This window comes from Leptinotarsa decemlineata, unplaced genomic scaffold (assembly GCF_025532065.1).
Source record: "Leptinotarsa decemlineata unplaced genomic scaffold, Ldec_3_MD MMD2_P_RNA_scaffold_5, whole genome shotgun sequence".
NCBI lineage: Eukaryota > Metazoa > Arthropoda > Insecta > Coleoptera > Chrysomelidae > Leptinotarsa > Leptinotarsa decemlineata.
In genome coordinates, this window is record NW_027412532.1 from 23019472 (window position 1) to 23047401 (window position 27930).

Here is a 27930-nt window from a genome sequence, read left to right on the forward strand (position 1 = left end):
ATTCAATATAGATCAATATGGTCCTTCACAGCATGTAATTTAAATGTAAGTTTTCACTTACATTACTTACTTAAGTTTTCACTTATATTACAGATTTGAAATGCAGGGACACAGCGGTTGCGGCGGTACCGGCCGGGAGGCCGATGGCGGGTGCCTATAATAAGGTCGTCGAAGGCCGTTCCTCCCTATATCACTTTATGATTAGCAGCGATAGCTCGCGTTTATATGTATGTTTAGTATTAGCATTGCACCCGTGCGGAGCCGGGGTGGACCGCTAGTCAAGATATAATCGTAGGTTGAAGTTGGTTGAAAATATTTCAAATGCATGGATCATTGTCAATAACTTCCAGATTTCAAATCGCTCTACTTTTTTGAATATGCCTAACTAAACTTCGTCAAGAATCCTCTTGTTTGAGATATCAACCACATTTGGATGATTATGGGACTCATAATAATTCTCTAAGAGTTCGGATAAATTCCCTCCATCTGGCAGTGCCGGCCAATGCTGCTACGAACAGCAGATTCGAGATACTTCGCTGATTCGCCGCACAAATTCCTGCATTTCCTGCTAGCCGTTCAATAGTTGACGACGATCACAGTATACGCAGTGTGTGGAATTCATGGAGTGGACCGAAGACGTTATATTCGATTTCATAACTAAGGTGCGTTCTTATGGATGTTTATGGAATCCTAAGGACAAAAACAAAAGATCTCGGATCAAAGTGAAGCAAGCGTTAATGTCGATTTCAGGGGAGATGGATATAAACGTCGACGAAGTTAAAAATAAAAAAGATAATCTATTTCAAACGTATCGGAATTATCGACGTAAGGTTATAGCTAGCGCCAAGTCAAGTAGCGTTTATAAACCGTCATGGATTTATTACGACGTGCTGGACACTTTTTTGCACGCTGTTTATACGCCAATAAAACAAAGATTCAGTACGGTAAGTTAAGGCAAATTAGGGTAGTCAAATTGTTAATGTCATAAGTCGTTTTCGATAAATTCGTATTTTTCAAGAATTATGGATTTTGCTGTTAATACATAAATTCACATGGGAATTCAAAATCAGATGCCAGCGCCAAGGTGGTGAAAGTGTAAAACATGGACGTCTATACTGGATTCACTAAGCGTTCAGTTATATCTGCAAACTAGTGTGTTTTGAGCCCCTGTTTCGAAATAGTTTGATCATTGTTATCGATTTTTTTCGATGAATATTTTAGAATTTTATAGAAGTGGTTTATGTTCGTAAACATTTTTCGCCAACATATCCATCTTGGTGAAAAGTGAATAACTTTTTGAAACTAGTTTGAATATCAGAAACTTTGTTTTCGATGTTTTCTTTTATTTGTATTGTTATTTTTTTACTTGCTCATGATTTCGGAATTTGGCCATATTCAAGTTCACATTGTACCAAAATTAATTTTTTCTTTGATATTAAATTGAGCTTCGATCATATAAAATGGCTGAAATGCTGGAGACAATTTACATATTTTCTACCAATGATCGACAAAAAATAAACAATCATCAAAGACAACTAAAATAATCAATTTTTTTAGTTTCACAAGATCGACACCAGGAGGTGTATCGCTTATTTTGAATCCACCGTAAGGAAATATTTGACTTGTGTCAATATAAACTAGAAATAACGCAGTTTGAAGCGAAATTTTTATAGTGAATGCAGGTTTCGAAAACGTTAACCACTTAAGAAAGCTAAATATTAATATTCAATTTTTCAATTTGAATTTTCATTTTATAAATATCATCCCGCAAACCCACAGAAACATTTCGAAAAAAATATATTTTGGTGGTAATTGAATTTAATTTTTCAGAAAGCTATTCTTTTACCCACTCACAGATTTTGTTACGTATCATATGAATATCATCTCCTATTTAAAAAAAATTATCTGGAGTCAGAATTGAATTTTTCAGGTATTCTGTTATTTTGACCTACAAATTAATTTATTTGGAGAAACTACCCTGAAAATAACGTCTTGTAGTGTGGACGTAAGAATTCCCCGTGACGAGTAAGGTGTCACCCGTGGGGGCATGAGTTCTCCTTAACAACCCCTCATCTCAAAGTGTGAGTGTGTGTTTATGTACTGAGTGGCTGTGTGACTCCGTGTCACAAATACAGAGTTCTGCCGGGAATTCTTCTTCCTAGCTATTCGTTTGATCCTTCGTGGACCATGAAGTAACCAAATAATCTGACCCAGAATCTACAGAGGAGATGGACGTCAACTCAATTACCGAAATTGATCTCTCTGTGACATCAGTTCAAGAGCAAGAGTTTTTAGTTTTTCGAATCTAGGAAGCTAGATGGAGCAGCCAGAAACTGACTTACTGCCTCCTCAAGAGCAGACTAATCTGTCTTGAGCAGCAGAAGCAGAACCAGATTCAATATCCTCCTGTGCAAGTCAGCAAACGTTTATGCTCAAATGATGATTCTCGCAACCAGAGGCTAAACAGCTTTGCCTGATTGATTATTATGCATCGTCAGGTATAGATCTGGCTTACGATGTTTTCATAAGGGAAGGTTTCTGTAGTTATGGAATTGTGAATTTTGCAACTAGAACATTCAAAAATCTCAATATCGATCAATCAACTGAAATTTCTTCAATATGCCATTATGGTTGCTCCAGAGGATATTCCAGAAGATGATTCACATATGTGCACTTTCCAGCCTAGATGACTAGATTACGCCCCTGGGTCAAATTCTTCTCGCTTCTCTTTGTTCAGCGGTAGAACGTCATTGCCTTATAGAATTATTCAAATCATCAGCTTTGTAAGTGATGAATGTATGTATAGCTCGAACACATTTCGGTAAACGACCTGTGGGCAGCACATTTTATCTGATCAGAGGATTCGTCAATTAGTCAGTACCAAATTAGAAATTCGAATAATAAGTTCAGGTGGTTCTGAAGATCATCTGAGATGGATTTTATTCAAACAACTAAAGGGGAAATATGTTCAGAATACAAAATTTTTAATCATTGGTCTTGGCTGGTTACTTTGTCTACATGGCTGGTTACTTTCTCTACACTTCATAACAAATTCCTCATGGTTGCGTTCATATCGGAAGAAATCTTTTTTTAGAAGAGATACATAAAGATCTTTTCAACTTTTTAATACTCTGTCAACATAAATGAACCTAGTAATAGTTTTCCAAAGTATTTTTCATAATGGTTTCATAGATGCTTGTTTATTTGAAAATTTTCCATTTTTGATAGAAAAACAACAATTGTATTTCATTACTTTCGGGATTTTCATGTGGTTTTTGAAACGATTGAAGATAATTATGTTTCTTTATGAATTCAATTTGTCTATTTATACAAGTGATGCAGCCTATAAATGAAATAACTATAGTCTTCAAATTAAATTTATGTAATCAGCCTATGTTCGTTCGACGATCTGGAAGTTGTCTCTCCTCCTTTGTTGTATTTCCTGCAGCTAATGTATCCATTGTATAGCTATATTTTGTTCACCTGTTCAACATAGACAGTGTCCAGTGAGTATTATTTGTTGAGTCGGTTCTTCAACTGTTTTCTCAAACAGTGCCTTTATTTTTTCCTCCTTGAGGCTTTGTTCACGTGATGGAAAAGTTATCACTTCATTGTAGTTGTAAAAATTGTGTCTTTGACGAAGGTATTTTATATCTCGTCGAGATACGATAAAACTAGCAGAGTTCCGTCAACATTTTTGTCTTGCTTGTATCTGTCCTGCACTGACGAGGAGTTACACTCCGAAAATGTGATTATAGTCCATTGTACAATGTAGTATTAGTCGAAGAAGGAATTGTTTTCAGACAAGCCTGTGCAATAGCTCACTATGCAGGGCATTCAGAAATGTTAATGATAATAATTTTGACACACCTTCAAGGAATTGAGGGCATTCCGTCAAATTGATTTCTGTTGTAGATACTTTGTTATTCGAAAATAGCGGAATAATAGAAGATATCAAATTATGAAAAAATGATCACTGCTTTCGCAATCAAAATTTTCAGTGTTACTATTTTTTGGGTTCGAAGGCTGTTGATTCTTGGAATTTCTTCCTGACGCTTTGCTGGCACGAGCGGCTAGCTTCTTCAAAGGTTTATACATGCTGGGTTAATCCTTGATGACTCGGAGATTATATTTGATCCTAAGCGGATGCTATCCAAAAAATTCATCAGCACTTCTTTCTATGAATCGGATTATGAATATATACCTTTCTCATCAATTTCGAATCCACAAACTTAAGTATGTGAACCACAAACGATTCAACTTGTACTGATGCCTCAGAGATCAGAAACCTTCCGAAATCAAGAGAAAACATTCATCAAGCTCCGGATTCATTCATCATTACATTAATTGAAAGAAATGACAGAACTGAGTAGTTTTAACATATATCCAAAAGTCACAAACATGAACTTTTTGGAGAGATTTTTTGTCTCAGGGTTGTTAAATTTGTGCATGGTGATTCAAAAAACCAAACCTGCTTCATGGAATGAATTTGATGACATAACTAAAAATAAATACTGGCTATTCTGAATTTGACACATTTTTTTCAGGAAAGAAGAAATCAGCAGGTCAACACTTATATTATGATACCACGTAATTTTAAAACTTTTTCAATCAATATTTTTCCTTACTTAAATTGTTGCATTTTTCGATAGGACCTCCTGTGTTTTACAGCAATCTTGAATCTACAAGAGATTGATACCAGACATATCAACTGTTATTTGTTTATTTTCAGTATTCCCCTATTGAAATAGTTATATCACATACTATGTGTCCGTCAGACTGTGTTAACACGAACTTAAATACTACTGAATGGATTTCCATTAAGTTTTCACCTATGGACGCAGTGATTCCAGAGAAAGGTTTACGTGTGTGATTTATTGTTTTTTTAAATTGGTTGAAATAAGACGATGTTATCTGTGAGAAGTCGGGGTAATGGTGCTACCCTTGCAGGTACTCTTTGAAAACGCTGACTAATCTATTTGAAATATATTGCTCTTTTATAGGTGTACAAAAGAAGTGACGATAGCATACGCGTGTTTTTCAAGGAATGGTTACTATATCATTTCAATATTTGAACTAATGATCACATATGACATAATATGTTAATTGGCAGGTTATTTAGATCTATACAATATCAATCATCATCAAATGAGATTGTCCTTCACAACATACAATTTGAATGGATGTCAAAATTGAAACTATCGCACGAGAAAATAAATTCAATCGCCCTGATAAACCAATAAGACACGTATGATGACAAAAAGTTGTTTTACGTGGCGAATAAGTTTGAGGGATGAGGCCAAAATTCTGTTTTGTGTTGTTTTTGGTAAATAATCAATTGTAAACATCATTTTGTTTGAGCGAATTTCACCAAATGTCATTCTTATTAATTATTAGCTGAGGCACCCGGTAAGAGAGTTCATATGAGATTGTGTGCTTAGAATAAAATAATACACTCAAAAGTATAAAAGGTCTTAATCTTAATGGAAAGCTTCATCTACTACATAAAAAAACTCGTTGTTCCAGATTTCTGCAAAGCATTCGAGACTGTGCTGGGACAATATACAATGATCTAGGATGTTTCAGGATATTTCTGAACGTTCTAGAGTATTTTCAGACATTCCACAATATTCCAGTGATCCGATATGTTATCTCTAGTTTCCTGAACTGTTCTAGAAATTTTTAAATTGCGAAATTTTCAGCCCGTATATTTCCAAAATCACTTCCTTCAGGTGAAAATGGCTTGGAGATATTTCATTCCAGAATATTCCGAGATATTTCGGAATATTCTGAAATGTTATGGAATGCTCTCGAACACTCTCGAATGTTCTGGACTCAAAAAAATTTAGGCATATATGATCGGCTACCCGTACCAGCCGGCTGGTATCGCTGGTTATTGTATATTAGCCAAATTCAATGATCTTAGTCGTTCAAAGAATGTAAATCTCCACGGCCGGAGATAACAGTGTGAAAGCTATTTTCAGGTTTTGTTTGGCCGTGGTCTGCAGATTTTTTTATGCATTATTAAAGGCGATGTGGTAATAGTAGTCATGCCCGAGTTAGTGCTCGAGTTATATTATTAGTAGGCGTGGCTTGGATTCTCTTAATTGGAAAACCTGACCCTGTTTGCTTACCTGTGAGCCCCGTGTCTTTGAATTTCAATTGCCTCTCTGAGTACCCTTGGATTGTGAGTTCGAGTTTTATCGAGTATTACTGTATCTTCGAATAAGGTATTGTGAGTGCTTTCTTTGTTTAGAGCATGTTCGGCTACAGCTGATTTGTTGGTTTGTCCAAGTCGACAATTTTTGTTGTGTTCAGAAAAACGGGTACCCACATTTCTTTTCGTGGTTTTAATGTAGATCGACCCGCAGCTACGAGGAATCCGGTACATCCTGGGTGTTACTAAAGGTTCTTAGCTTACTTTACACTTTGTCTGACAGTTTTTGTTGGCCTAAATATTAGTTTCACGTCATGTTTCTCTAAGATTCTCCCAATCCGATCTGTAACATTTTCAACATAGGACAGGAAAGCTTTTTCCTTGACCAGCCTAGCTGGGGTTACTATGGCGTTTTCTCCTGGCCCGCTCAAATTTTCCTCTGCTGTACCATTTCTTTTAAGGCATTTTTCAGGTGATCGAGTCTCTCAGGAAGACTCTCAGGTTCACAAAAACGTCATGCTCTATCAATCAATGTTTTAATTGCCCCTCTCCTTAGTTGTGGCTGGTGGTTAGAGTTTTTGTTCAGGTACATGTCTGTGTGTATTGGTTTCCTGCACACTCTGTGTACCATCTTCACGTCTGTTCAGAAAAACATCCAAGAGTTCCTTGGGTTTCTCGTTCCATTGTGAATTGGATATTTGGGACGATAGAGTTTAGATATAATAGAAATTTGTTTAGTGTCTCTTACTTGTATTACACTTTAGCAGATTCTTGTGGACGGTTATATACAAAAAAACAGTGAGAAATATTCATTTAAGTTGTCTCAGAGAGTCACGTATGATTTGAGTATAATTCCACCTAGATGTTGATGTCTCAGCTGTCGGTTTTATCGCTGTTAAGAAGAAGCATTTTAGCACTGTGAAATTCTGTTTAGGTGGTGGCCTTGCAATATTTTTACAATTTTATCGGTTTGAAGGAAATAATTTTTGGAAAACCGACTGCAGTTTTTGATGGTTTTCATATTTATTCATGAAAATTATAAATTTTCATTATACTCTGAAAATTTGGAAATGTAAATGATAAATATGAATGAGAAATATTGTGTCAGCCGGTATATTAGCTTCAGATAATAATATAATTGTTGATAGCCTTGTGTCGTATTATAATTACCGATTTTTCACTTTTTGAGGCGTAAAAATTGTATGGATTAACATTTGATTGATTATTCGCAAGCATGAATCAAAAAATTATTCAGTGTTTATTGATATTTATGTTAATGCAGCAAGTGCATATCTCGACATTTTGCAATAGGTGAGAATAACCACTCAGAAATGAGTTACAAAAATGAATACAAGCCAACTATGGGATCGAAGAATAATCTCAATTCACTCAAGATGTTTTGACTTTGAAGGAGGCAACTGCTTCGACCTCAACCTATTTATCTTACATCCAAATATAATTGTTTACTGAAGATATATTTTAGATAAAAGTAATCCCCACAATCATGGTGAATTCAGTTTTACAATATTTATCATAATTATTCCGATTACCTTTTATTTTTAGTGGAAAAGTTGTATTCACATGTAGATTTGGATGATGTAAAATGGACCAATTATAATATTATATTATATTGACACTGTGACTATTGAATCGCATGCATTTGATCTCCTTTATACTAGCGAGAAACTTAATTAGACCAGGGTCGATAATTTTTGAAACCAAAAAAATAACAGTAAGATGAAACCCATTAGAAAAAGGTAGAAATATTATAAAAATGAAAGGAAAAATAAATTACGGGCTATCTGAGTTCGGGAAGTGGGAAGGGGTGCATTTTCGAGGTAAATTTATTTGTTTAAAAATACCTATTTTTTTCACCTTATTTTGACTTAATATCAAAAAAGCACCGCAATTTTCAATCGAAAACTCTCCCGTCAAAATATCAGCTTTTTCAAAAAGTGGGTGTGCTTTTTGTTCGCTAAAATCTCTTTTTTCTGATGGTGTAAAAAATAAAATTCCTATTTTCTGATGGTGTAAAAAATACACACTACAGTAAATGTTCTCAGAAAATGCAAAAAATTGAAAAAAACTCTATTACTATATTTTTTCAATCATTATGTACAATTTCATTGAAAAATGTAATTGCTTCATTTTTATTCAGTTACAAAGTTCATTTGTTAAATTCTAATTACATTCATGTCATAGAAGAAAATCTCATAAAATATAAATATACATGCAAATCGTACTATTTTCAAAAACGTTAATCTTATTATTTATAAATACCTTATCTTGAATTTCAATCACTTATTGTCATTTCTTAATCGTTAGATTCGAAAAACCTTTCCAACTCATCATAACCTTCTTCGTCTCCAATATTATTTGCAGTCTTCATTAATTCTTCATCCATAATTTCGTCTGAATCATTAACTTCCTGGTAGGTTTTTTTTCCATATCGGAGCAATTTTCAAAACCATGACAATTTGAGCATAAATTTGTGAATTTTAAACCATGTTTTCGACAGCCATATTTCAATCCGTCACATCCAGTTTCACAGCTGCAGCAAATACTTTTAAGAAATACTTCTGGAATTAATTCCTTTTCTGTGAATTTGGGCATAATGCCACGTTGTTGTTGCTTCCAGTCCCAATCTGTTAGTGTCAGTTCGTTACCCAACCAAGTTTGAAGCTGATAATATGCCCTGTAACAATGTTATTCTGCTGCTCCTTCTGTGGGTGGGAGGTTTGCCAAAATGAAAAATGATTTAATATTTGCCAATTGATATTTTTGAAATCTTAATTGCCTCAGTGTTATTTTTCAATTTTTACATTTATAAATAGATTTGATTGATTGTAATCCATTTTTTTATATCTTCTTCACTTGCATCTTTCTTATAAAAAAACATTGGCCAAAATTGACAAATTTTCAGCGTCTAATAATGAATTTACGAATGTTTTCTTTGCTTTTCTGGCAAATCCAGATGTTGTATCGCAACCGGAAAAGCAATGCATAAATGCAACAATATTTTAGAAGGATTATTGTTTGAAACTATTAGACGTGAAAAATAGACTCTTTCCATTTCCAGAACCTGGTTTGAAAACATTAATATCATGATTATTTGAATTCAATTGATTTAATTGATTCAAGAACAGCAATAAATAGGCATCTACGAATATTATTTAAAAAAGATTCTAAGTACAACCATTTCCAGAACCTGGTTTGAAAAAATTAATATCATGATTATTTGAATTCAATTGATTTAACTGATTCAAGAACAGCAATAAATAGGCATCTACGAATATTATTTTAAAAAGATTCTAAGTACAACTATATTAACTTATTTGTTTGTTAATCATAGTAGTATATCTCGATTTGCAATTTTTTAGTTTATCAATGTAACATAGAATCTTACGTTTTTTGAGTCATTAAAGTGCCAATTTTAGTAAATAGCTCCAAATTGTACATAATGATATAAACAAAATTCGAATTCGAGGTTTTTTCAATTTTTTGCATTTTCTGAGAACATTCACTAAAGTGATGTATATTTTCCTCACACCATCAGAGAATAGAATTTTAGCGAACAAAAAGCATACCCACTTTTTAAAAAAAGCTGATATTTTGACGGGAGAGTTTCCGATTGAAAATTAGTGTTCTTTTTTGATATTAAGTAAGAATAAGGTGAAAAAATGAATATTTTGAATCAAATAAATTTCAGTATATTTGGGACATTGGAAGGTAAGTATTCAGCAAATTTCATAAAAAAAGTTTTTTGAAAAAGGAAAATAAAAAACCAAAAACTTTTTCATAAATTTTGAGGTTATGTGAAAAAATTGTGAAAACAAAAGTCGTATATCTTTTTATTACCTTCAACTTTACTATTTTACTTTTTTCCATAGGACTTGTAGTTTTGCCGGAAATCGAGATAAACCATTTTTTACTCTTAAAAACTCACCCCTTCCCACTTCCCGAACTCAGATCGACCGTAATTTATTTTTCCTTTAATTTTTATCATATTTTCCTTCTTTTCTAATGGGTTTCATCATACTATTATTATTTCTTTCACTTTTTACCATTTTTGAAGGCTTCAAATTCCCTTCGTAGACTTCAAACATTCTTCTTTATCATGCAAACATTTTGTAAACTATTTCATCCTAATCAGAATCAGAATGGTCACCACAGACCATTCTGTTTTCTCCTGTATATATGTTCAAATACCTGTCAATATATTTTATTAAAAAAAAAGGTGGCATTGACAATTTAATATTTATAAAATTATTACAATGTGTTAAAACAACGATAAAAATAAAATAAATACAACAATAAAAATTAATTGGCGCTCCGGGGCGACTTCATTGATTCCAGTGGCGCATTTGCTTTTTCAGCTGCAGGAAAACCCAGAAAAACCTGCAGCACCACATCATCTGAAGATCTTGATCTAACAATGTCCAATTTTGGCCTCCGAAACGTTAAGATAAGTATTGTATTATTTCTTAACAACTTTTTTGATACGCAAAATTGTTGAATACGACAAGTTACTGATAAATAGAAGATTTTTCTTTGTGAAAAATACTTTCATTTTTACGCAGTAACTTATCGAGGCAAACTAAAAAGTTTTCCCTTCTACACTTGTATAAAGTGTAGAAGTGTATTTTTTATATTTTTCAGATTGTGGAAGGTATGAATAATTAATTTTAATAATAACATGACTCATCATTATGACAACCTTATGCTATCTTTTCTTCTAATAAACTATATAGATATATGAACATATATACAGGCGAAGACTGAATGATCACCACAGAATATATAAACTAGCTGGAACAGGGATATCTTCGAAACAGCTTAGACCTTTCAGAGTAATTTCTCTTAGATATAATAAATACACCCAGCGCAAATCGAGAAAGAGATTTTGATTTAGATTTTTTTCGATTTTCTAAGAACCTCAGTCGAAAGAATTCGTAAATCATTCTCAGATAATTTTTCAGATATCAATCTGAAATATTTACTTTCCTGTACAAAAATTGTATTACACCTGAAATCTGTTCAAATTCGAACAGTGAAATTAAAGATTCAATTTTTCAGGATGACCCAGAAGGATGGTTAGATCAAGACCACCTCTACAATAGTGAAGAAGATATTAAACCGTCTATAACTGATACGGAATTATCAGGTAAAAAGTTTATTTGTTTAGCGATTAATGTTCACACTGATTCCATTGTATTATTTTTAAATTCTACAAAGCGTGGAGGAACTATACTAAAAATTTAAATTGAAAATGTTGGAATATTCAAAGCAATTCAATTTATTAACTTGTTTGATAACAATACATATATTTTGATAAATTGATGGATGTAGCCGTTACTAAGTGGTAGGAAATCATAATGAAGATAAGAGAAATGAAACTTTCTATGTTTTTTACCACTTTATTTGTAACTAACGTAACTGCAGTTTCGTCCTATACGGACATAAGTTTGAAAATGTCCGTATAGGACGAAACTGCAGTAACGTTAGTTACAAATAAAAGTGGTAAAAAACAGAAAGTTTAATTTCTCTTTTCTACATATATTTTGGTTACTGTTATACAGGCTGATTCACGGTGGATGGCACATTAGACGTTTCTGGTGAACCAGACAACGGATCACTTTGAAAATTTAATGGAGGGCATATTCGGACATTCTCTAGCCAACTAAAATATTTTCGACAATACGGTGTTGCCGCTTCTATTAGAAAGCAGTAGCAACTTTGATTTTTCAAATGGAACACTCTGTATATAATATTATTTTTGGAATCTCCAACAATTGCCCGACAACTTTTCTTGATATTTCCCTATACCTATCTGTTACCGTTTTCGAAATAAAAATTAATTTCAATTTTTTTCTTCGAAAATCATGACTTCTAAAAATGCCGATATCTTTTAGTTAAGAAGTACTATGATATCGAAATTTGGTTTGGAGTTAGGTGATACTTGGACACTTCCCACACGTCAGCCTAATCTCCGTTACTTCAATACAGGGTGGTAAAAAATACAGTTTTTTCGTTTGCTTGAAAAAGTTGCTGAAATTTGATTATTTTAAATAGAACACCCTGTATATTATTGAAAATTCGGAAAGCCGCTGAAATTTGCTTTCTTTCTATGTATATCATACCTATACCTAACTAGTCAAGTTTCGGACTTATGAACATTTATTTGTGAAAATGTCCCTTCAGAATGGTATTTCCATTCGGTATTTGGTAAGCAGACTATGATTACTATTTGACAGTAGCGTTGTGACATTCTCCTAATAATATCGACATTTTCGTCACTTCAGAAGTTGCAAATACCTTCAAAACGATGGAACAAAACTATTCAAACGAAGTTCTTATGAATTTGTTTATTATTTTTGGACAATGTGACAAAATTATCAGCAGAACATGTAGAAAGTTCAATGAAATGTATCCGAATCTACCGCCAATGAACCTCAAGGAATTTATACGAATTCAGAACAATTTCAATATGTTTGGATAAACTTAAAAAAAGCACCAAGAAACTTGAAATTGGAAATATTGATATGAATAATTATAAAAAAGTAAAACAATCATGTGGAATATTTCAAAATATGTTCGAATCGCTGGCCGTTCACTTCCAAGCACTTTAAAATGCAGGTGTTGACTGCTTTCGTGGTGGCAGATCTGATTTCATTGGGATCCAAATCTTCAAATGTTTGGGCAATCCTTTCTAACAATTCATCTCTCGAACGCACGGGTATTTTGTAAACTTTTTCTTTAAACATTCCCCACAAATAAAAATCTAATGGATTAAGATCGGGTGATCTCGCTGGCCAATTCCATGGTCCCAAGCGCCTCATCCACCGATCGTCAAATAGTCTATCCAGTTCTGCGCTCACTTCTCTTGTGCAATGTGCAGGAGCTCCGTCTAGTTGGTACCAACAGTTTCGATAATCTTCGAGTGGCAGATTATCCACGAAACTGTCTACAGTATTCTCCAAAATATTCAGGTAGCTTCTGGATGTTAATGACTCCTCGTATATCACGTACCTCAATTTGTTGTCCATCAACATGCAGAAGACATTAAAACTTTTTCTTGAAATCCGGCTTCTTTTGTGACGTGATGATTTTCACTGGACCAATAATGACGATTTTTTCTATTGAAAATCCCTTCTCTCGAAAATTTCGATTCATCAGTCCAAATAATTTTATTTAAAAAAAGTGGATCTTCTTGAATGCGTGTCAACAACATTTCACAAAATTCTACTCTCTGTTGAGGATCATGAGGCTTCATTGCTTGAATTTTGGTGAATTTATAATCATGCATTTTATGTCTTCGCAAGATTCTTTGAACCGATGAATATTTTATACCCAAATCTTCTTCAGCACTTCTTATCGATGACTCGGGAAATGCGTGAAAATATGCTAAGACATCAATCTGGTTGTCTTCGAAAGTTACGGGTCGAGGCAAGTTTCTTGGTGCTTTTAAAGTTGATCCAAATGCATTGAAATTGTTCTGAATTCGTATAAATTTCTTGAGGTTCAATGGCGGTAGATTCGGATACATTTCATTGAACTTTCTACATGTTCTGCTGATAATTTTGTCACACTGTCCAAAAATAATAAACAAATTCATAAGAACTTCGTTTGAATAGTTTTGTTTCATCGTTTTGGAGGTATTTGCAACTTCTGAAGTGACGAAAATGTCGATATTATCAGGAGAATGTCACAACGCTACTGTCAAATAGTAATCATGGCCTGCTTACCAAATACCGAATGGAAATACCATTCTGAAGGGACATTTTCACAAATAAATGTTCATAAGTCCGAAACTTGAGTAGTTAGGTATAGGTATGATATACATAGAAAGAAAGCAAATTTCAGCAGCTTTCCGAATTTTCAATAATATACAGGGTGTTCCATTTAAAATAATCAAATTTCAGCAACTTTTTCAAGCAAACGAAAAAACTGTATTTTTTTACCACCCTGTATTGAAGTAACGGAGATTAGGCTGACGTGTGGGAAGTGTCCAAGTATCACCTAACTCCAAACCAAGTTTCGATATCATAGTACTTCTTAACTAAAAGATATCGGCATTTTTAGAAGTCATGATTTTCGAAGAAAAAAATTGAAATTAATTTTTATTTCGAAAACGATAACAGATAGGTATAGGGAAATATCAAGAAAAGTTGTCGGGCAATTGTTGGAGATTCCAAAAATAATATTATATACAGAGTGTTCCATTTGAAAAATCAAAGTTGCTACTGCTTTCTGATAGAAGCGGCAACACCGCATTGTCGAAAATATTTTAGTTGGCTAGAGAATGTCCGAATATGCCCTCCATTAAATTTTCAAAGTGATCCGTTGTCTGGTTCACCAGAAACGTCTAATGTGCCATCCACCGTGAATCAGCCTGTATAGATATACATTTGGTTTAGGAGCAGAAATTGTGTAGGCAAAGAATCCTGTATTCCATTTCGGCACCTTCCAGTTGCTCTCAAATTTGTTTTATATGTAAATTAGTTGCGGGAATACAGAAATAAATAATAAAAAAGGAATAACTGCCAATATATTAGAATTTTTACGTCCATTTCTGAAAACGGAGGCAGATTTTGGCCTCCGAAACGTTAAGATAAGTATTGTATCATTTCTTAACAACTTTTTTGATAGACAAAATTGTTGAATACGACAAGTTACTGATAAATAGTAGATTTTTCTTTGTGAAAAATACTTTGATTTTTACGCAGTAACTTATCGAGGCAAACTAAAAAGTTTTCCCTTCTACACTTGTAGAAAGTGTAGAAGTGTATTTTTTATATTTTTCAGATTGTGGAAGGTAACAAATACCCAAAAAAAGGTCGATAAAAAACCAAAACCTTTCTTTCCCAAATATACTGAAAATATTTTTATTATATTCCAAGTTGCCATTTGCCAATTATTGTTGAGTCAAAAGATAGAAACTACCTGGAAAATATTGAAAATGCAAGTTTGAAGTACAATGAGATAATCTATCAAAGTTCTGGCTTTTTTATGTTTGATCAAATTTCAAGTACCATCAATATAAATAATATTATGTATTTCTAGAGAATATGAATTTCATATTTGAAACGATAGTTGAATTTCGAATATATTCATGTACAATGAGTATATTATGATAGGTGAAGATTTCAATTCAAGTGAATGGCACGTTTGAAAGGGATTCTATTCCGTCCTAGGAAATTTTCAGGAAAATATTTCTATATCATAAAAAATTCAACAGCAGAAAATTTTATTTGGAAAATTACATTGTCCAATGGGGAATGTTCCTCAATTTGGGTTATTACAGCAAATGCAAGTATGAAGAAAATAAAGTTGAGTTTAATTCATGAGTTTTTGAAATTCACTTCGAAAAGTATTCAAATTGATGTTTCAAATGTTGGGTTTTAATTTTTAAAGGGATTTGTTTCTAATTCGCAACAGCCTTGAATAATTTATACGTACCTAGATATTCTACTTTGAAAAAGGAAAATTATCTTTATAAATCAACAATTAAGGCAAAATATAAATTATAGTTATTTATTTATATAGAGGAAGATAGGTTAGGTGCACAAAATGTCATATGTCACAGAATGTCTTGGAACTCGGAACATAAGTAAATAGAACAGCACGCCTCTGAAATATGTTATCTTTGTTTGTCTCATACAGGTAACAGATTCATTGTCCTTTATTAGCTATAACCGATGTTGCCAAATGGTGAAATAGAAACGAATCCCTTTAAATGTTGAATGGATTATTTCATTCCTCTTTTTTAAGTATTTAAATAATAAAAAAAAAAGGTTGAAACGATAAGTTTGAAATGCGTTGTTTTAGAGCTCTTTAATGAAAACTACTTGATTTTCGTCAGGAGGAACATTCCCCATTAAGAATGAAACGAAATTTTACAGGACATAAATTTGGACATTGTAGTTAGTTAGGCAGTAGAGACAATCAGTTATCATTTAAAGATAATAAAAATTTATTGGGATTTCAAATAGACATTTACATTCGAGAACAGAAATATTTCATGTGACTACACCACTTGTTTTTATAAGAATTCATCTACAATTATAATTCTTCTTCTTTTTATATGTTTTCCCGAAAAACATTTTTGAAATTCATTCGGCTTCTTAATTTTTCCTTTGTCCATGATCAATATTTAGATAATGGTGAATTGCCTAGTCATTATAATATTTACATCTATTTCACTTCAATATGACACTAATATGTTTTCCCATTTCATATTAACGGTTTTGTCGTTACAAACGTATTACGCTTTATATTCTGAATTAATTTTACCATATGGTTGAACAGAAATTCCAATTTCAAAAGCCATCTGTTTATCTGGATCGATTGTGCACGTTTATGAAGCTTTTATCCAAAAAACTAGAACCCCTTCAATTAAAATAATAAAAATGCTTGTATTGTCAACTTAAATCCTACTTTGTATATATATACAGTGTAGTTCAAATTCAACAGATACATTCATTTCTAACTGACAATTATTACAGTAAATATTGAACATACGTTCGTTTACATTTTATTTTTAACTTGGTTGATTATCTATAACTGAACTGAATTGAAATTTCAAAACTCAATCCATAATTGAACTAGTATAAATAAGTGGATCTGAAACTGATATTATTTCAGATTGTTAAATTTCATTTGATTTCTTCATTGTGCACTGAAAATTGTCTTTGAAAATATCATAAACAAACGATCATACTTCATACTGGACTATGCTGTCTTAATCTTAGTACATTTTTTTGTCTTTCTATTCATGCGTTTGACTAATTTTTTGTTGATTTTGGGATTTATATCATTTCCAACAATCCAATATGTTCATCCAAAACGTCTTCTCGGGTGTTTGATTTATACAAGTTCATTAGAGTTTATTGACTTCTTCTCCGATGAATGTGTTCGGAGAGGGCACTTATCTGAACCTCGTTCCCAATCTTTCAGTAGTGCCTATGCCCCTTGAACTAATGGAATAAATACTAAATTTTCAATATCTGTTATTGAGTTAGATATGTTGTTTGAAGAATTTATAGTTTCCAGAATTGTTCATTATTCGTCTTGGTTTGTTATAGTACACTGAACTGAAAAGATGAACCTATTCAATTTCAACCAGTCCTTGGCTTCAGCTGCCTCCAATTGTCGATTATATATACACCACGATAACTGTTCATCAAAAGTCTGGATCATTAGAAATTTGCCCTGCAATGGTCTTCCCAAAGCCGCTCCATCTTCTCTAGAGGAGCTTGTTGGGTGGCTTTATGTTTGAGATGACCTCTTTTCCTAGGATGGCATCATCTATGGAATCAACAAAAGCCTCAATTTTCGAATATCAAAGGTTAACGAGACTCTCCAAGGCGCTTAATTGCAAAGACAAGCTTCGACATCGACCGCCAAACGACATTCGTCCCGTCTCATACTGGAGCAGTGGAAGTAGCCTTGGTCCACTAATGATGTCATGCTGGGTAGAAACAGCATTGCCTGATGTTGAATGACAAGTTCATATAGTTGCTTCGCAGTAAAAACTGAAGTGAAACGCATTGGACAAATCTCGTTCGAGGGTCGAAGTTGAAATGGGTTTGCAACTGACCACTTAGGGGGGTCTCGTTTATCTTTAATAGTCATGGGAGAAATCTACTATCGATCTCACAAATGGCGACCTTGTAAGAAGAGATGTCAACATATTTACTTTCAGGATTGTCATTACTTGAAATTTCATCCCCTTGCGGGCAGCCACTGCCCCCCTTTTTTTTGATGGCATGAAGGCTAAGTGAAACAGCATTTGAAAGAATTTTTTCGTTCCATTACTGTTGCTAAGTTTTCAAAATTAGTTTTTTCGTAAACTAAAATATCGATGCTGAACTTTCTTATGAAATAGCTTTTGTTTCTTTCATTGAGTGAACTTGATAACAAGTAACATCAATGAGAACAAAATTAATGGATATCTTGCTCGAAATGATTTTCACTAAATTCCATACAGTAAATACAGCCAACATTGATTGAGATGTCCGAGGTTAGCACTCGAGCAATTCTCTTTTTCAGTTCCAGGTTTGTAGGCTTGGTAGCGTAATTTTTTTACTTTAGATCGCCTGCGTATCTAACGGTTAGAAAACGTTCGTCTGAAAACTATCCCAGTTACACCTTTTTCTTGTGAATAATTATCATTTTTCTCAGGATGTTATGAGAACGTTGAGACTACAGTGGACGAGAATTTGCATGTGGCCTACAACAGGCATAATAATAATAATAATAAGCAGGCATGGCTACTAACACTCTTGGCCTTTGGTGAGTTGCGACACCACTTACCTGAGCAACTGGTGCAAAACCGGACCGGCAGCCCAAGCATACCCGGGAAGGAGAACTCCATTCTCCCTCCGGTGCCGGCCTTGGGTCCAAAGGGCTAACCATCCGGTGGACCCAACACTTGGTTCCCAATACTCAAGGAAGGGGCCCCCACAATCGACCCACTCGGGGGGTCAGAGGCAAGGTGGTGGGGCACATAACGATGATTTGCCTACTGATGACAACCCTGGCAATGAAAACGGATGTTTTGAGTGGATGCATGAGCTAAGAGATAGCCTTATGCATTGCTACGAGAGTAGTGAGCCTGCGCGAAGAGGGTACATGGCGAGATTGCATGCTCTGTGGTGAGAAATACATTCGGAGCATGCCGCCTTTTCCACTCAAAACCTTAGGGTTTTGAGCGGCAGGGCTATTTACCTCCTTCCCAGTCTGCTAACGAAGTGGTAGAAGTGACAGTTCTACCACCCGTTGGCACGGCTGGAGAGGAGACTCGCATCATACCACCAATGGAGACGACAATCAGAACACGCAGGGCGCTCCACAGGATTAAGCCCTTGAAGCCACAAGAACTGGCTCGTTTGGATGCGGAGGTTCATAGTGTTCTAACAGAAGAGGCTGACATGTGGCAAATCAACATCGCCGTGTATAACGTCGTCCAATCGCTTTCCGAATCAGAAGGAGAAAATCCCGGCCTTGCGGTTCGGAAGATTGAACGGCGTGTACACAAGATGGAGGCTAAGATCACGTAGGCGAGACAACACGCGTCTCGTATCCAATGTGTGATGGATTATAGGGCGACCAACAGGCCTTTCACGCCCGCAGTGCGGCGAATAGCCGTCAATCTACGACGTATCCATCACACTTTAAGCCAAGGCGTGCTGCTGACCACCAAACAGCATTGTCTTCATAGGATACGAATGCTAGTGGCTGCTAAGAAGTCACTAGTGAGGCGAGCAAGAAGTATCGCGGAAAACCTCAGGTTCCGCGAGAAACCTTCTCGCTTATTCCAAGAGCCTCCGCGTGTTGTGGATAATCCGCCGACCGCTGATCAAGTGGAATCCTTCTGGAAGGATATCTATGAACACCCGCAGCCACTCAACTTAGACACTCCAGCCCTAGCGCAGTTCGAAGCTTTCAACAGAGAGCTTCGACAGCCTGAGCCCAATGAACTGCGCAACCCGATAACCCCGAATGACGTTCGAAGGGCCCTTGTTGGTTCCGAGAACTTTGCTGCTCCAGGCCCAGATGGGCTGAACACTTATTGGTGGAAAAAACTACCAAGTACCCACCGCCATCTGGCCAGAGTTTTCAACTCATGGCTGGATGGAGAGCAGCCGATTCCGGATTGGTTTGTCGAGGGGCGGATTGTTCTTATCCCCAGAAACGGAGATTTGTCGGTTCCTAAGAATTACAGACCGATAACATGCTTGAATTCGTGTTAAAAGTTGTTTACAAGCATCTTATATACATGAATACTCACCGCAGTTGACCGAGTGTTCGAACGGATATATGAGCAGAGAGGGTTGAAGAAAGGAGTCGCTAGATGTAAAGAGAACCTGCTCACCGATTGATGTGTAACGCAGGTCTCGATACAATATAAGCGTAACCTCGCTATGGCCTGGATCGATTACCGTAAGGCATTTAATACAATTTCGCATGAGCTCATCTTGCATTTGCTCAGATGTCTTGCGGTACCCGATAACATAGTGAGATGCATTGAACAACTGATACCACTTTGGCGAACTCGCTTCACCATAACATCTGGTCAAGCAAGAGTCCAAACAGGGTGGGTCACTTTCAGAAGGGGTGTATTTCAGGGTGATTCCCTCAGTCCCCTTCTCTTCTACATCTCACTATTGCCATTATCCGTTGCGCTCAGAAATACTCGAGGGTATAACTGTGGCACCCCCGGAAACCGGAGGCACAAGGTCACCCATCTGTTTTATATGGATGATCTTAAACTTTATGCCTCTGGAGAGAAGGATCTCCATCAGTTCTTGAGGGTGGTGGAAGAGTACACGCATGCTATCGGTATGAAATTCGGGATAGACAAATGTGCAATGGTTCATCTCAAAAGAGGACGATACGGGGACCAGGGAGAGGATGTGCAGCTCATAGATGGAAGCATCCTACATCATCTGGATGCCGGAGAGACGTATACTTACCTCGGGGTGGAACAACGCCACTCACAAGAGGTAACTGCAGTGGAAAACTCTCTCCGCGGCAAATATCAGCACAAACTTCGACAGATCTGGTCATCGGAACTGTCGGGGAAGAACAAAGTAGCTGCAACAAATATGCTTGCCGTTCCAATCTTACTCTACTCGTTTTGAGTAGTGAAGTGGACTCGGGAGGAGCTGTATCAACTCGACGTAAGGTCCCGAAAAATGATGCATCTCTATAGGAGTTTGCATCCCAAATCGTCCGTTCCACGGTTGTACTTCCCCCGACAACAGGGAGGTCGTGGACTTTTGAGTTTGGAGTGTCTACATGACAGAATGGTACTGGATACAGCCTGTAAAGTCGTCAGGAGTTCGGATCCCCTTCTCTGCATGGTCCGTGACCATGAGAGAGAGCAGGAATTGGAGCATTTCTCCTTAGGGCAGCTGCTCGAGCAGCTGATGGACTCGGTATAGTTTTCGACTCTGAACGAGGTGACTACAACTCTGTCACCGAGTTGGAACCCGTTCAGCAAAAAGCTCAGATAAAATCCGCAGAGATCACCTTACTTCTGCGGAGACACAGGGATAAGCCGATGCATGGGGTCTTCTTCAATAACATTGAAGACCTTGGCTTATCAAAGCGCCTGACGTTCGCTTTTCTCAGGTCGAGTGGGCTGAAGTTGGAAACTGAGGGGTTCATCATGGTTTGCCAGGATGGTGTCTTCAACACCTTAGTCTACCGCAGTCGCGTGATGGGTATAGAGGTTCCTGACACAAGGTGCAGGGCCTGCTGCGAGGCGCCCGAGACCCTAATGCACTTGCTATCAGCATGTCCAGCATATGCGGTCTCGGCCTATATCCATCGATATAACGCGGCCCTCAGAGTGCTATATTACCATCTACGGCACTCTTACGGTATTGACGAGACACCGGTGTTGCCCTACGCTCCGGGGGATATTGAATCCGTTGTGGGGAACGAGAAGTGCCGAATTTATTGGAACTATTCGTTCCCCACCCTCAGGCTCATACAAGCTAATAAGCCTGATGTAGAACTTCTCGACCACCAGACCAAAACAATATTTGTCGTGGAGTTTTCAGCTCCTGGCGAGACGAATATCGTCAGAAAATAGGAGAAAATACTGATAAAATATCGAGATTCTCTTCGAACTCCGCAGACTCTATCCAGATCACTCTGTCAAGATGGTTGTTCTGATTATTGGGGTCCTTGGTGGAATGATGTCTTCTTTACTCTCGAATCTCAAAATCATACCGGCTTGCCGCACTAAGGCAGAAATATTAGCCGCACAGATGCAGAAGGCTGTCATTCTTGGCTCACTGCGTTTGCTCAGGGCTCATGAATTCATTGACAGCTGAAATAACATGATAAAATATGGAGAAAAACAAAATACAAATTTGTCAATAGGATACAAGATTGAACAGAGTTTATTCTTCCTCTTACACCTTATTCCGTGATTCCGCATCACCTGCATCTCCGTTTCATGTGTTTGTCGATTGATGTGGCTTTGAGGACTGGTGGAGTCTTCCCAGTACCTATTCCGTGTAGAATGAAACTCTAGATATGAACACCTTTCATCTTTCCGACATTCGATGGCACCACATGATGACCCCCATGCTGGCTTACATGGCAAGTGCCTTACTGAGGATCTTCAACGAGGAATTTAACCTCATTTCACCTGTTCAGTGAGGCAAGACACTTTTGATCTTGTCACGGTCACCACCGTATGAGTGGGTCGGAAACCTACTCATGGTCCCGCATTGACCGTACCAAGTTATATTCACGTCTGACCATCGGGTTACTTCGATACTGATCAAAGCAGGGTCGTGGTGTATCTCGATAAACCTGTTTAAATTTGACCCGTTGCTATTGTAGCGGTCATCACTCTATCACCTCTGCACATGGGGTACCTCTGAAGTACGATTGCCAATTTCTGTATTGCCTTGAGAGTTCTTTTCGTTTTATATATTACCCTCGTTACATAGCATATATACAGGGTGTCCCTGGACTTCCTCTTTTCCTCTCGGGAATGTATAGATGGGGTCAAAATATCACCAGTACTTCATATAACTTTTTTTCCTAAAATCCTTCGCTACCAAGTAACGGGCCCTCGAAGTTACAAAATGAAAAATGTTTTTCTTTGATAACTTTCAAGTGAATATTCAAAATCATCCAAATTTTGGTAATTGACTAAACAAATGAATTCCTTCGACGAGCTTTCATGCAGGAGTCAGTTGTTTTGCTACAAAGTCAGGAACGGACTACCCCCGATGGTCCACACCCCAAAACTTTGAAATGACAGATATTTTTCAATATTTTTCACCAAATTAAGGTTACTTGGTCAATTTTATGAATAAAAGTACTCGTGTGAAAAGTCGATCGGAACAACGAGTCTTGATAAAAATGTAGTTTCACTCGACGACATCAAACCTGCTCGTCCACCATTATTTGAAATGAATAATTATCATAGCAGAAATAATAATGATAACGTTAATTCAACAACATTTATCCTGAGATGTCTACCATTATTCGAAAATATTAGTTTTTAAGGAAAATGGAAATGATAGGTAAAATGTTCATAACGAATTTTTATAATGCAAACACGTTTAACTAACGAAACTCAAGAGCCTCAAGAGCAAACAGAAATGAAAAATCCGCTACAGAAACTGCTCGATATGACCACCTTCTCTCTCTATACATTTTCTTAGTCTGCGAAGACACCCTCTCTGTACTTGAAATAGCATTCCAGGGTCGTTTCGTATGTCTTCACAATGTAATGTTATTCTATTCAACAATGCATCTCTTGTGTGAATAGGTGTAGCGTAAACAAGGCTTTTTAGATGCCCCCACAGAAAGAAATCCAATGGATTTAAATCCGGAGACCGCGATGGCCATGAATATGGCCCACCTCTACCTATCCATCTATTGTGGAAAATATGGTTCAGATAGTCACGCACAATCAAACTAAAATGAGGAGGAGCGTCATCATGCATAAACCACATATCTCTTCGGGTTTGCAATGGAACATGTTCCAAAAGTCCATTCAAATCGTTCTGAATGAACTCCAAATAACGTTCTCCATTCAATCGGTCCTGTAGAACGAATGGTCCTATAAGATGGTTTCCTATGATACCAGCCCAAACATTCACGTTGAATTTCCGTTGGTGTTTGGTTTGCAATATCCCATGGGGATTTTCTTCGGCCCATATATAGAGATTATGAGAGTTGATAACTCCATCTCTACTGAAACCTGCTTCATCAGTGAATAAAACTCGATTAATAAAAGTCATATCCTCTCTTTGCCTATCCATGAACCAATTGGCATATTCCAGTCGTGCTGGAAAATCTTGAGGTGTCATGGCATGTACCTTCTGGATGTGAAATGGGTGGAGCAGTTGTTCCCTAATTATTCTATGAATAGTGGACTTGGATGTATGGAACTGTTCTGATAGATTTCTGATGCTCATTGAAGGATCATCAGCGACGGCTTCCAAAATATTTTCCTCCAATACAACGGTACGTACAGTCCTAGGAGCGCCCTCACCACCTCGTTTTGGCAAAACTGTACCTACAATAATATCGAAATAAAACAACGTGCTCAAATTAATTATCAATTATTACATACCTGTCTCCCTCAAGCTGCGATCGACACGCTCGAATGTTTCTCTTGACGGTACCGTTCGATTGGGAAAATGCTCGGAATACAGACGACGAGCTTCTGCAGCATTACAAAATGCTCGTCCATAAAATACATGCATATCTGCATATTCATTGAATGTAAACTGTTCGGCCATATCAAAAAAATTCAAAATATCCTATAGAATATTGACAATACAATGATAGTCATATGACAACGCACCACTCAACAAAACAAAATCGCATTCCAGTTTCTCATTTTTTATCAAAACTTTCTAAAAGGTTTTTTTGTCAACATCTGTGAAACAAATATTATTCCCTGGATATTTTTCACCTGATCATGTGCAGCCGTTTTTGTAGTTCATTCGTTTGCTTTTTATTAGTATGGTAAATATTTTTTCCGATGTGCGTTTTTTCAGCTAAATTTAGATTCGTGTTGAAGAATTTCTCCCATAAAATTATAATTATCAGTGAAACTCCTCAACAGTTTAGCTGTGAAGAAGATTTGAAACATTCGAATGTTGAGTTTCATGAGATTCAGATAACTGATCAACACGAAACGTGATTATTCCACACGTATTATGTACATACAAAATATGGAATGAATTCGATATTTCATAGTAGAGTAGCTTGTTAGTTTAAAAACACCACGAATCTACAGAACTTGATATTTCTTTTGAAAAAATATCTGCTATCACAATTGTGACTTAAACTTCCATGTAGGTACTGTACTTTTTGTTTACGACTTCATTTTAGCATACTTTGTATTATTCCTGTTATAAATGTTGTTGAATTAACGTTATCATTATTATTTCTGCTTTGATAATTATTCATTTCAAATAATGTTGGACGAGCGGGTTTGATGTCGTCGAGTAGAACTACATTTTTATCAAGACTCGTTGCTCCGATCGACTTTCCACCCGAGTACTTTTATTCATAAAATTGTCCAAGTAACCTTATTTTGTTGAAAAATTTTGAAAAATATCTGTCATTTCAAAGTTTTGGGGTGTGGACCATCGGGGGTAGTCCGTTCCTGACTTTGTAGCAAAACAACTGACTCCTGCATGAATGCTCATCGACGGAATTCATTTGTTTAGTCAATTACCAAAATTTGGATGATTTTGAATATTCACTTGAAAAGTTATCAAAGAAAAACATTTTTCATTTTGTAACTTCGAGGGCCCGTAACTTGGTTACGAAGACTTTTAGGAAAAAAAGTTATATGAAGTACTGGTGATATTTTGACCCCATCTATACATTCCCGAGAGGAAAAGAGGAAGTCCAGGGACACCCTGTATACAAGGCCCGGAAGCACTTATCACAGTGATCGGAATGGCATACGTTTCATCTCTTTGATGTAAAGACTGGTTAGGGCGCTGACATGTGACTTTTGAAATTAGATCTAGGAGGTTTCCATTGATCCCCTCCTTCGCCTAATACTCGTCAGGTGAAGAAATAGGTGCTCAAGATTTTATTCACGACAACGCTCGTTGAGACTACAGTGGGCGAGAATTTACATTCTCGCCACAATTGTATGTGGCTATTCCATAGCACCTGCTCGTAGATTGATGTGGCGTTGTGGACTAGTGGAGTCTTACCAGTACTCAGTGTAGAACGAAACCCTAGATATGAACATAATATGAGTAATCATAGCATCTATACTCGTATATTCTTAAGTGTGTCTGCATAGAGATTACTTTCAGTGAACGATATGACTAACAACAATTTCGGTTAAAACTTTGAATTTGGCTATGAATTTAATATCAGAATGAGACCATTTTGATACATAAATTGTTATGTTCCAATAACAGATAGAGCTGTTTCATTCTATCACAGGTCTCATCAGTGATGCTGGATTGAATCACGCATGTATTAGGCTTCAAATGTTTTTGAAGACAAGCCTGTAAAAAAAGGTGATAACATCACCCTTTACTATCCCACGCCATCCGTGGGATCGACAAAAGACTCATTGCTCAAATATCGAAGATAAATAAGGATCCCAAAAGTGGATTGTTGCACAACCGTGCTGTTTCGACCCGTAATAGGTCTCATCAGTGGTGCTAGGCTGAACCATAAATGCTTTTCTGGACTCATCTGTTCATAAAGGACAATCCTGGAAAATTAAAGACAATCATACCGCCCCTTACGAAGACGCCATCTATGAAGACTGAAAGTTCGGAAATATCAAATATGAACGAGGTTCTCCAAGGCGTTCCGTCGCGAAGCCAAACTTTGACATCAACCAACTACCGAAGTTAGCTATCTGTCTTGTACTGCAGCTTTCACTACAAGGCAGCTATTTTGATGGGTAGAATTAGAACCTGATGATTCTAACTTTGTTAACGAAACACGTGTCTGGTGTGGGGAAAGTATAATTGTTTCTTCAGATGGAAGGCAACTAGATGTAATTAGAACCTCGTGTATAATTGATATTTGAGGAAAGAATCTTCTGAATTCGTCAGGGATGATGTCATTGCCTTTACTCTTTCGAACTTGTTTTTCAAGGACAGTTGTTCTTGGGCTTTGGTTTCAACTAGTTGTCCTGCAGTGGAGTCTTCTGTGAAAGACAGAGAACAAATCCCTTTCAATGACCGATTTTGAAGCTAGACTTCGGAACTGACCTCCTTGAGGAGTATCGTTTATCTTTGATATTTGTGGATTGCTTCTTCTGCTGATCTCATAAATGACTGGAAAAGTACATTTGAAAATATTGTCAGTGAAAAGCCCATCATCGCAATAAATTTAACGAACAATTACTTTTTGCTATTACTTCATTTAAATAAGAAATCTGGTTTCAAATAATAACATGTCATTACTTGAATCCCTAATTACAGTTATCTCAAATACAGTAAGTTATAGTCAACTAAACTTCAAATTATTTTTTATTACGATCATTCGACATTCACTTCATAATACTATTTACAATCTTTATAACACATTTGAATATATTGTTTGACTGATTTTTGATTATATGATACATCATTCATATTTTTTTCAATATTTTAGATGGAAAATGGAATTCAGAATCGAAACAACGAAAGAAAAATGCGTGTGTTGACGAAAAAGTTGGATATTATGAACATTTGGAGAAATCAAGCCCGAATAGTAAGGAGCGAGACGAATGTACTATATTTGGAGAATTATTGGCAGTCAAACTTCGAAAAATTGAGGAAAATAAAAGACAACTAGTTATGCATGCCATAGACAATATTATGTTTGAAGCAATTTGCGAGAGTAAATCGAACGCGCCGCTCTATACCAGTTATTTGAATCAAGTTAATTCTCAACCTAGAGACAATTGCTGATGTTCTAATGAGAAAAAATCTATGAAAAACAATATTGTTGAAAAATATTAATGTGGTAACTACTTATGATAAGTAATGTGTTTTTTGTAATTTTGATAGATGTTAACTTTGAATGTGAAGATGAGAATGCTTTGGTTTCGAGTACTGCCATTGGACATTTTGATAGATATAACTGTGTGATGCAATGCTAACTAAGAAATAACATAAATAAAAAATATCATTGGAATATATCCGAAATGAAAATAAATTCTTTCAGTGATATTTTCGTAATCGCTGATTGATGAATTAGGAGGACAATGTAGGATATATTGTAATAATTTATTGATTATTCCGTAATGAATT

The 27930-nt window shown here is 36.1% G+C and overlaps 2 protein-coding genes across 5 annotated transcripts in view; one reads left to right on the forward strand and one right to left on the reverse strand.

The window, feature by feature from the left end:
• Positions 1–27930, reverse strand: part of LOC111503224 (major facilitator superfamily domain-containing protein 6) — a 103188-nt gene that overhangs the window by 28556 nt on the left and 46702 nt on the right. The window lies entirely within an intron of this gene.
• Positions 534–27818, forward strand: LOC141480018 (uncharacterized). 3 transcript variants are annotated; one of them, XM_074169703.1, is made up of 3 exons: positions 534–662; positions 11234–11321; positions 27290–27818. In XM_074169703.1, exons 1-3 carry the CDS (start codon positions 621–623, stop codon positions 27586–27588), a joined length of 429 nt encoding a protein of 142 aa, XP_074025804.1. In that variant the 5' UTR covers positions 534–620; the 3' UTR covers positions 27589–27818. The 3 variants fall into 3 exon arrangements, with proteins under 3 accessions (XP_074025804.1, XP_074025803.1, XP_074025805.1); XM_074169702.1 differs by having other exon boundaries at positions 556–944; XM_074169704.1 differs by lacking the exon at positions 534–662 and adding an exon at positions 4770–4950.

What these genes read in the sequence shown, in the direction of transcription:
- LOC141480018 (XM_074169702.1), top strand. Translation starts at nt 621, where the DNA reads ATGGAGTGGACCGAAGACGTTATATTCGATTTCATAACTAAGGTGCGT. An exon ending in TAAAACAAAGATTCAGTACG is followed by an intron (nt 945 to 11,233) that starts GTAAGTTAAGGC and finishes TCAATTTTTCAG; the next exon opens with GATGACCCAGAAGGATGGTT. An exon ending in AACTGATACGGAATTATCAG is followed by an intron (nt 11,322 to 27,289) that starts GTAAAAAGTTTA and finishes TCAATATTTTAG; the next exon opens with ATGGAAAATGGAATTCAGAA.